At 38.6% G+C, this 10,593-nt stretch overlaps 1 protein-coding gene across 1 annotated transcript; it reads left to right on the forward strand.

Annotated features, from left to right (window-relative positions):
- Window positions 1-3,101: 3,101 nt before the first annotated feature.
- On the forward strand, window positions 3,102-6,401 carry LOC141595469 (uncharacterized). Its single transcript, XM_074415437.1, has 5 exons — window positions 3,102-3,899; window positions 4,011-4,558; window positions 4,681-4,825; window positions 5,148-5,398; window positions 5,549-6,401. Exons 1-5 carry the CDS (start codon window positions 3,102-3,104, stop codon window positions 6,399-6,401), a joined length of 2,595 nt encoding a protein of 864 aa, XP_074271538.1.
- The last annotated feature ends 4,192 nt before the right edge of the window (window positions 6,402-10,593 follow it).

Here is a 10,593-nt window from a genome sequence, read left to right on the forward strand (position 1 = left end):
ACGTATCAGTTTTATTCAAAAGTGAAATAAATAATGTCCACTCCTGAGGAGAATATCAGTGTTTTAAAATAACGTAGTTACTCATTCATGTATAAATTTTACTCTTTCATAGACTTTTTTCATAAATTTTCAACACTTTACAACAACAACAACAACAACAACAACAACAACAACAACAACAACAACAACAACAACAACAACAACAACAACAGAGCTTTAATCCCAAAATGATTTGGGGTCGGCTTACATGAATCATCCTTTAGAACCGTCCATGGGTGATCGCACACCTCAAAATGCGAAAATATAGAAAAGATAAAGTGAAAAAAAAGGGGAGTGAAACATAATACAAAAGTCAATGTACATTTATAGGTTTTAAAATAGAAGTCCAGATTTCTTTTATAAAAAACTTAGAATTTAGATCGAGAATAAAGATTAAAACGATTTTGAAAACCGAAGTAAAACTTAAGGGACCAAAATACCTTAAAAGTGAACCAAGTATTAATATATAAGAAAGTTGTTGGTAAAAACGTGTAATAAATCCGAATAGAACAAACAAATTTTTAAAAATTAAATAAAAACACTAAATATTTCAAATAACATCAAATACTAAAAATCCACTTGTAAAAAAAATTAAACAAATTCTTTCTTCTTCTATCCCTCTAAAAAATTAAATAAATCCTCAAATTTCTAAATTACAATCTTAATTCTCATAGTATTAATCAAGTGATAATTACTAATTATGAACTCACTAATCACCGCAACAAATTTTTTTTGTATCAAGTTACATAGATAACCAAGTGGTGTTAGTCCAGTGGTAGCCGGGTTAAACCTTGAAGCTTGCAGAAGTGCAGGAGTTGAGAGGTCCCGGGTTCGACTACCAGCTGGGGCGATGATCACTTGGCCACTGCAGCCCCCAAAGGGGGTGGCTTACATGGTCCATGTGGTGGTGCGGGAATGCATGGGCCCGGGGGGATTCAACCCCTCGTCATCAAAAAAAAAAAAAAAAAAAAAAAAAAAAAAAATAGGGGAGATAAAATTAGGGTTTTGAAAATTAAGGTTGATTATGAAAAAGAGGACTAAAGTTGGTAGTATTTATCAATTTACCCTATATAAATTAACTAAAATTCATTACAAATACGTCATTATATCTATATTAATAAATTAATTGTGTACGTTAAATATTTCATGAATTAAAAAAACTTCCAAGATTTAAACTTTATAAATCACATCTAAGTTTCATATGTTATAATTAAAATTGACATTTTAATTAAGGTTTCGTTAACTAAACATGTTTATGAATCGATTAAGATTTTTTATGCTGATTTTTTTACTTTTATTTGATGAAATGTTGGTTGAACGTAATATATATATATTGTTTTTTTGGTATTTGTTGAATTAAATTTTCAAAAATCATACTACTTAAAAATTACACATTCATTCATTTATTTATTTAAAAGTTAATATACAAATAAGTACAAATTTTTTTAAAAATATAGTAATTGCAAATACAAAAAAAAAATTAAATTAATACAAACTTTTTGGTTTCCTCTGATAATTTTGATTATCAATTGCCCTATTTATTTAATCATTATTTCTTTTATTTATGGGATGGTTTCTTTGTGTTCCTTCAACATTATTATACTTTTTTTTTTGTAATATGTGAGCTTTCATTAAAATTTTGAGAAAAGTTACATCAAGGAATACATCTCATCCATCATACTTGCCTTACATTGAGTAATAAAACAGAATACAATTTAAAAAGTTATCCAATGACTTAATAGGTCAATTAATAGAATGTTAGAGATAGAGAGAGAGTGCGATTAGGGATCATGAGTTTTCTGATGCAATGGCTCGTCAACGAAGGAATTCACCTAAAGCTATTAGATTACTTAGATTAATAGCCTCTAATAATTCAAAAAACTCCAAAAATACTAATAATACTACTCATAATAATACTAATGGATCGAGATTTCAGGTGTTTAATCAGGATGGCGATGTTCTTCTGGGTAATAATATGCTCGATGAATGCGCGCCTGATGTAACATCTGTCTTACGTCCATTTAATCTTAGTAATGGTATGGAATCGATTGTTGAGGAACCTGACAGTGCGGAGGAATGAGAGGATGTTTCGCAGCACAAGTCTGTTTCGCCTGCAGCAGATAGGGTAAGCTCTCTACAACTGACTAATAGTGATGTTGAGACTGAACTAAACTATTGGTCTACAGCAGTCTACTGTTATGTCTTGGGAGCTAACCCCCCATTCAAGGTCATAGATGGTTTCGTAAAGCGAGTGTGGGGATACACTGGTTATGATCATATTTCGTTCAATTCTAATGGTGTATTTCTTGTGCACTTTCCATCTGAGGAGATGAAACTCAGGGTCTTACAATCTGATCTTGTATTCTTTGATAACAAGCCAGTAGTTGTAAAGGAATGGACTCATGATGCTAAGCTGGTGAAGGCGGCAGTAGATCTTGTTCCTATCTGGATTAGGTTTTATGGCCTTCCCCTTAAATTCTGGGGTAATGCGCTGATGAAGATAGCTGGTCTAGTTGGGAAACCCATTAGAACTGACAGTAACACTCACCTTAAGACGTTTATTGGACATGCTAGAGTCATGGTGGAAGTCAAAATGGGTGAAGAGTTGCCTGATGTCATTGAATTTGTGGATGAGCTAGACATTAGGCATCGTCAAATTGTACAATATGAGTGGAAGCCTCTTATATGTTCTGAGTGTAAAGGGTTAGGCCACATCATGAGAGATTGCAGGAAGAAGAAGGGCAATGGTCCTGTTCAGGGGAAGAAGGTTTGGGTGCCAAAGAGTCAGCAGTCACCTCCTCAACCTGCTGCTCCTGTGCATGACCCTAATCCCCCTAAGACACTGGTCACTCCAATTCCTCTTACCTTCAACTCTTTTTCTCCATCAAGAGTCATTACCAGGATGACTAGGCAAGGGGGTTTCTCCTTTGGAAATGAAAGAAGAACTTTTATGGAGGTACTTGAGCATTCTGTTCATTATAGGAAGGTGCTTGAGAATGACATGGAGGAGATTGATTCTGAAATTGATAATGGGTAGCATTGGTTTTTGGAACGTTAGGGGTATGAATAGTGAGAATAAGCAGAAGGACATTAGATGGTTCTTGCACAATAATAATTTAGGTGTTTTTGGGTTGTTAGAAACTAGGGTTAGGGCTAGTTCTATCAATAAAGTGCACCAAGGCTTGGGTACTCATTGGGCCATGGTAAATAACATTAGTTGTCATCCTGGAGGGAGAATCTGGATACTATGGGATGCGGGGAATTATGCTGTGGAGGTTATTAGCTGTGAAGATCAGGTTACTAATACTATGGTCACTTATCTTCCCACTGGAAATGTCTGGTGGATGTCTGTTGTGTATGGGTTTAATAGAGTGGCTGAGAGGGTTCCTTTGTGGCACTCCCTGGTTGCTATGAGGTCTGTAGTTCAAGGTCCTTGGATAATAATGGGTGACTTTAATAATGTGTTAGCTATGTGTGAAAGAATTGGGTCTGAAGTTACTATAGCTGAAATGAGAGGTTTTCAGGAGTGTGTGGATATGTGTGGAGTAGTTGATATACCTGCACAAGGATCTTTCTTTATGTGGAACAATAAGCATGAGGTGGGTGCTATGGTTTTCAGTAGAATTGATAGGGCAATGGTTAATGATGAGTGGCTCTTGCAATATCCTGATGCTATTACTACCTTTCATCCTGAGGGTTTGTATGATCATTGCCCCTGCACTATGAATATGACTGGTGTGGTGGCTAGGAAAAAAGGTAGTTTCAAGTATTATAATATGTGGGGAAAGGACCCTGGTTTCCTTAGGATTATTAAGAGTGTTTGGGATACCCATGTTCCTGGGTACACAATGTTTCAGCTGGTTAAAAAGCTGAAACTGCTGAAACACCCTTTGAAGATGATGATTGACTCCTCTTTTGCTAATATTGAAACTAGTGCTAAAGTGGCATAATTGCACATGTTTGATATCTAGACTAAATTTCACTTGGATCCTGCCAATTTAGTGTTGCAACAGGCTGAGAAGGAGGCTGCTAATTGTTATAAGGAGATGGCTTGTGCTAGATACAACTTCCTTCAACAGAAAGCCAAAGCCAATTGGTTAGCTGATGGAGATGATAATACTAAGTTCTTTCATAGCACCATCAAAGCCAGGAGATTACAGAATAGAGTACTGTGTATACAAGATCTAGAGGGCAATGTCCTTACTAAGACTGCTGCTATTGAGGCTGCTTTTGAAAGCTACTATATTCAACTTTTGGGTACTAGCAAGCATGTAGCTCCTGTTCACACTCCCACTCTTAGGAATGGAAAGTTGGTAAATGCTGCTCAAGGTATCAATATTACTGCTCCTGTGACTGATAGTGAAATTAAGGCTGCTCTTTACTTCATCCCAGCTAATAAGGCCCCTGGCCCGGATGGGTATTCCTCTAAGTTTTACACTGATGCTTTTGAGGTTGTGGAGGAGGACCTTATAGCTGCTGTGAAGGATTTTTTTTCAAGTCTGGCAAACTGCTTACTCAAGTAAACTCGACCACTCTTACCCTAATACCTAAAAAAACTAGACTTGTGACTCTTGCTGATTTCAGACCAATTGCATGTTGCAATGTGGTGTACAAAATTATATCTAAGGTGATTTGCAATAGGTTAGGGCCTGTTCTGTCTGAGATAGTTAGTGAGACACAAAGTGCCTTCATTAAAGGAAGGGATATAGTGGACAATATCTTGATTTGTCATGATCTTGTTAGGCTGTACAAGAGGAAATCATGCTCCCCTAGGTGTCTCATGAAGGTGGGCCTGAAGAAAGCGTATGACTCCATTGAATGGAGCTTCATTGAACAAATGCTTAAGGGTTTGGAGTTTCCTGAACAATTTATTTAGTGGGTTATGGTGTGTGTTACCTCTCCCTGGTTTACTCTTTCTTTGAATGGTGCCAACTTTGGGTATTTCAAAGGACAACGTGGACTTAGGCAGGGTGACCCTATGTCCCCCTTGTTATTTACAATTTGCATGGACTATCTTAGTAGGGTGTTAAATGCAGTCACTGCCAGACTTGATTTCACCTTTCATCCTCTCTGCAGACAGTTGAGACTGAATCATCTGTGTTTTGCAGATGACCTTCTCCTATTTTGTAGGGGGGGACAGACCTTCTATAGTTACCATACTTAGGGGATTTGCAACCTTTTCTGTAGATTCTAGACTTGAGATGAATAAGGACAAGTCAGACATCTACTTTAATGGTATGAGTCCTGGTGATGTGGAGTTTGTGCTACGGATTTCTGGATTTCAGAAAGGGTCCTTCCCTTTCAGATACTTAGGAATTCCCATTTCTCACAAAAGAATGGCTATTGGAGATTGCACCAGGCTGGTTGAAAAGGTGGTGGAGAGAATTCGTGGTTGAGGTGCTAGGAAACTTAGCTATGCAGGGAGGTTAGTCCTTGTCAAGGCTGTCCTCACCCAATTACATTCTTTTTGGACTAGAATTTTTATTATACCTACTACTGTACTTGATAGAATTGAGCAAATTTGTCGCAATTATCTCTGGTCTGGTGCTGACATTTACCTTAAAACACCTGCTGTGTCTTGGGATAAAGTTTGCAGAGAAAAGAAATATGGGGGCCTTGGTATTTTGCATTGTAAGAATTGGAATATAGCCATGATGGGTAAATATGTATGGTGGCTAGCTCAAAAATCAGACCATCTATGGATTAGGTGGGTTAGTCATGTCTATATGAAAGGGAAGGATTGGTTTGATTATCAGCCCACTGTCAATTCAAGCTGGACATGGAGGAAAGTGTGTCAGGTCAGGGACATTTTGAGGCCTGGCTATGCTAATGGTGACTGGCTTGCTACTCCTGGTAAGTACACAACAGCATCTGGATATCAATGGCTCCAAGGTTCTCAGGCAAAGGTATCTTGGATTCATACAATCTGGAATAAACATATTACCCCAAAACATTCTTTTATTGGATGGCTAGCAGTTCAGCACCGTTTACTCACTAAGGATAGATTGCTCAGATTTGGATTGAATATTGATGGATATTGTGATCTCTGTTTGGACCAACCTGAAGATCAGCAGCATATCCTCTATTTGTGCAAGTTTAGCACTTGCTGCTGGGACCTTTTGAAGGACTGGTTGCACATTAACCTGCCTAGTATAGGCATCCTTGAGTGGGTTAGCTCTTGGAGGTGCAGATCTCTCAGTCAGAAGAGACGTGCTATTGTTGCTATCTTGGCTATGATCTATAGTATCTGGAATGCGAGAAATATTTGCAGGACTGATGGCTATGTGCCTAGGCCTTGTGCTCTTACCAAACGAGTTATTGAGGATGTGCATTTCAGATGTGAGCAATTGAAGCTGAGTTGAAGAAGGAGTCCTGATACTATAGTGCTACTATATGTACTGATTCCTAGTTAGTTTGTTTTGGTTTGTATTGTGATCCTACCCTCTTGGTGATGATGTACTGAAACCTCTAATTATGGTAATATATTTAACATTTCACCAAAAAAAAAAAAAGTTATCCACAATTAACATAGCCAGTGCTGATCAGTGCTCAGTATAGGTCCTTTGAGCAACACCTTTAACCTGGCCTTCACCAGTCTCTGGATCTCCTGCACTATCTTCTCAGGTCTGGTAAGCTGCAGTTCCAATCTGCACTTGTTCCTTTCCAGCCAAATGTAATACCAGCAAGCTAGGTTTGACATCCTACCAACCTTCTTCTGCATCTTAGACAATCTGGCATTCTGACCATTCATTCTGTACTGCAACCAATCATCAATTTGTCCCATGATTCTTACTCTATACTTGTAACACCCCCATCTACCAAGGAGCCTTAACAAGACTTTCCCTAGCAGATACAGGCATTACCATCTCGGTTGCCCGAGGAATAGTATATCACAAAGTCAATAAAAGAACAATTAAAGTTAATTACAAGCTTTAACTCAACAAATGAAAGATACAACTGATTTAAACAAAAAACTACGGTGAGACTATCCATGCTAAAACTCGGTAAAAGACTCGCCCCTCCACGCACCCAGATAAGCTCCATATATCAACACCTTCTAAGACTGACTGCTCACCATAGTGGATCACCGCAGACATATAACAAGAAAGAAACACAGACAAAACCACACAAGGCCAGTAACTGAAGAACAACATACAAAACATGGTACAACACAAGCAAAAACCTCAAACTCCAATAGTTCACAAATCACTTGACTAACACGAAGGTAAAGTTCTGTCAGATTACCAGTCGCAACCAGTAATCGACACCGCCAGTGGGGACCACAGCCTTACCACCTAAGCCTCGCTTAACACCACAGAACAAATAACCAAATGACCATTAATGTGCACATCCCCCTTGTGACGGGAACCACAAGGGGCAGAACAAGAGCGTGAAGCCATTCCCGAAAATGACTCCACTCAGCTGAGGTCGCACCTCACGAACCACATACACAAGAATACTACCACACAATCAGAAATACCACACACCACACATGACAACTAATCAACATTACTGAGTAGGAAAACCTGCCTTTAGCAATTAGCAGCCAACATCGCATATATCCATATGAAGGCAAGGCAACCTCCACCAACACCTATCACAACTAACCAGTAGGAGACCCCTATTACTAACAACCATAACCACAACGAAACCTAAGGATGATGTTGATGACTTACCTATACTTGGCATTCCGGCGACAAGACCGCGACCCGACTCAAGCCTCCGTCCCCATGGTGTCTCCAAGTGTGAGGTATCCTAAAAGGTTAAAAGATGGTGAGGGAGAAGATGTGTCGTCGATTAGGTTTTGGGAGAAATGAAAATGAAAACTGATTTGGGTTTACGACTTCACGATATATATCTTAACGCTGAATCTGCCATACTCGATCGAGTATGGAGCCTACTCGATCGAGTGGCCTCTACTCGATCGAGTCACAAGACTACTCGATCGAGTAGCCTACACTAGATCGAGTTCCCAACTCCCAAAGGTCACTAAGTTCCAAGTCCGCTTGTATGAAAGGTTCGAAGAGGTCTAAAAACGTATCTAAGGTCAGTCAACAGGCAGTCAACGGGTCCTTAACATGGTGAGTATTACAGTCTTCCCCCTCTTAAAAGGAACTTCATCCTAAAATTAAACTCATCGCCTCCGACATCCCGAAAGTATACTCTAAGCCAATGTGACTAACAACCCAACCCGACAAGAACCACTACAACCATATCCCTAGACTTCACCCCTAATATACCACCTAACCTCTCATGCCAACTAATCATCATCATCCTCTCTCGCGAATATAACTAGCTAAAACACCACTCCACCACGAGTAGTCATCATCCAAAAGTTAACAATCGAAAAGATACATAGATACAACTACTACTCCCATCCTACCAGACAAATTCAACACAATTAAAATACTCAACATAATTCACATCTTCATAACAAGGCAACAACTAAATAACTCCACAAATGATTAAATCATTTAAACAACAATTAAATTACTTAAAAGAAATAACAAATAAATTACTAATAAATTACTTAAAAGACGACGTTTTTGACATTTTCAAGCGCGACATTACTCTTCCCCTCTTAAAAGGAATTTCGTCCCCGAAGTTCACCTTTAAGATGAGTTGTATCACGATAAAACGAAAACCACAACTTATCCTTTGACATTACAAGACTAACATTAAAATAAATAACGGTCATGCATTCGTGTAAACAGATAAGATGAAAATCAACAACCCAAAAATGAATCTGTCTTGCCCATCAAATACAACACAGAAATTGAAGGGTAACACGCCTATGTGACACCATGATATCTGATGCGTGTATTTTATACATGGTTTTTACCTTATATTTACACGTATTTCTGTGTTATTTATGTAGTGATTAGCTACAAATGCCCCCGAATAGTCTACTTTGGTCTATCTTGTATTAATTGCAGGAATGAGCCGGAAGGAGCATAATCAAGCCTAAACTTGCCCCATCTGCATGCATTTTGGAGAAAGAAGAATCGGTGTCCGGATATTGTTGCCTAAGGGTGCGTGAAGTGGTTACGGAAGATGCCTTTAGTGCACCTACGCTGATATGGTGCTGTTACCTTCGATCGACCACATTGGTTGCCTAAACCGTTCGATCGAACTCCATTGGATGAAGAAAGACCTCGATCGAGTGCTTAGCTTACTCGATCGAGATAGGTATATTTCGAGTTCCTCGATCGAGCACCTAGTTGTCTCGATCGAGAGGTTTGCTGCTTGTTTTCCTCGATCGAGTGATTTCATTCTATTTAATCGAGAGGTTTGCTGCTTGTTTTCCTCGATCGAGTGATTTCATTCTACTCAATCGAGAGGTTTAGCTTGATACGCAATCTTTAGTTAATTTTCGGATATTCTAATTGTATCTAGGAATAAATAAGAGCAAGGACGACAGTCATAGGGTCTCTTCTTCTCCTCTCTCTCATTCCTTTCTTAGAACTTTACTCTTGAAACCTAATTCCTCCATTGCTACTCTATTGTATTTGGTATTTCTACTCTTTGCTTTGATTAATTATTATTGCAATTTCATTCTTGTTTTTGTCTCTTCTATTGATTTCTCTTTCTCTTGTCTTTTTGTTGATTATGATGTTTAATCTATTTGTTATGCTATTTATTATTTCTTCAATATCTATCATGCATAGCTAATTCTTTTATGCTAGGACATAGGGGAGCCATGGTAATTAGGGAATTATAATAGGTGATTAGGGTTTGGTGTAACATAGGTTTGTGTTGTTAATCATTGCAATTAATTATAATTAGCTACTTGAGTCGACGCATTTAGCTGGTTAGTTTTGGTACACCCTGACCTAGATCGAGAGATGGGAAGGGGTAAGACCTGCAATGAACATTAGGGCATGCTAGTGAGGGTGAAAGCTAAGCTAGTAATGTTTTAGGGCGAATAGCGGACCGAGAGGACCTTTTCACTACCCTGCAGACCGATTTATGCTGACCTGTGACTCTAGATTTGACTCCTAGAGAACCATGGTGAACCGACTGTCCTAGATATCTCTCTTTATTTGCTTATTTCTCTAAGTTTAATCCTTGTCTCTTCTCTGCTCTCTTTCTTTACAACTTCGTAGTTTAGAACTAAAACAATCAAAACCCCAAGAATCGGTTACTTAGACAGACTTAGTTTAGCATACATTTTCCCATCTCCCTATGGATTCGATACCCGACTTACCTCTAATATATATTAGTTGAGCCAGTTGATTTATTTTTGATATGGCTGCGAGAGCCGTGTCAAATTTTGGCGCCGTTGCCGGAGAGGTGGTGTCATTTTGTCGCTTTATTTTAAGTTTATCTCTCGTCTCAAGGAATTTATTCCTTGAGATTGATCTCATATTTTTCTCTAGTGCTTTAACTATGTTGCAGGAAATCTGTCCCAGAAGAGGACATTGTCATACCTGCTGTTCTTTCAACTTTGCTTGCTAAAATGCCGAACATCGCCAGTCACTAAGAACCTACGGTGGATTCTTTGTCCAAAGGTTTCTTGCTTCCTACTACAGACGCGGGCACCTTTGGAATTCA

Source organism: Silene latifolia, chromosome 8 (assembly GCF_048544455.1).
Source record: "Silene latifolia isolate original U9 population chromosome 8, ASM4854445v1, whole genome shotgun sequence".
Classification (NCBI taxonomy): Eukaryota; Viridiplantae; Streptophyta; class Magnoliopsida; order Caryophyllales; family Caryophyllaceae; genus Silene; species Silene latifolia.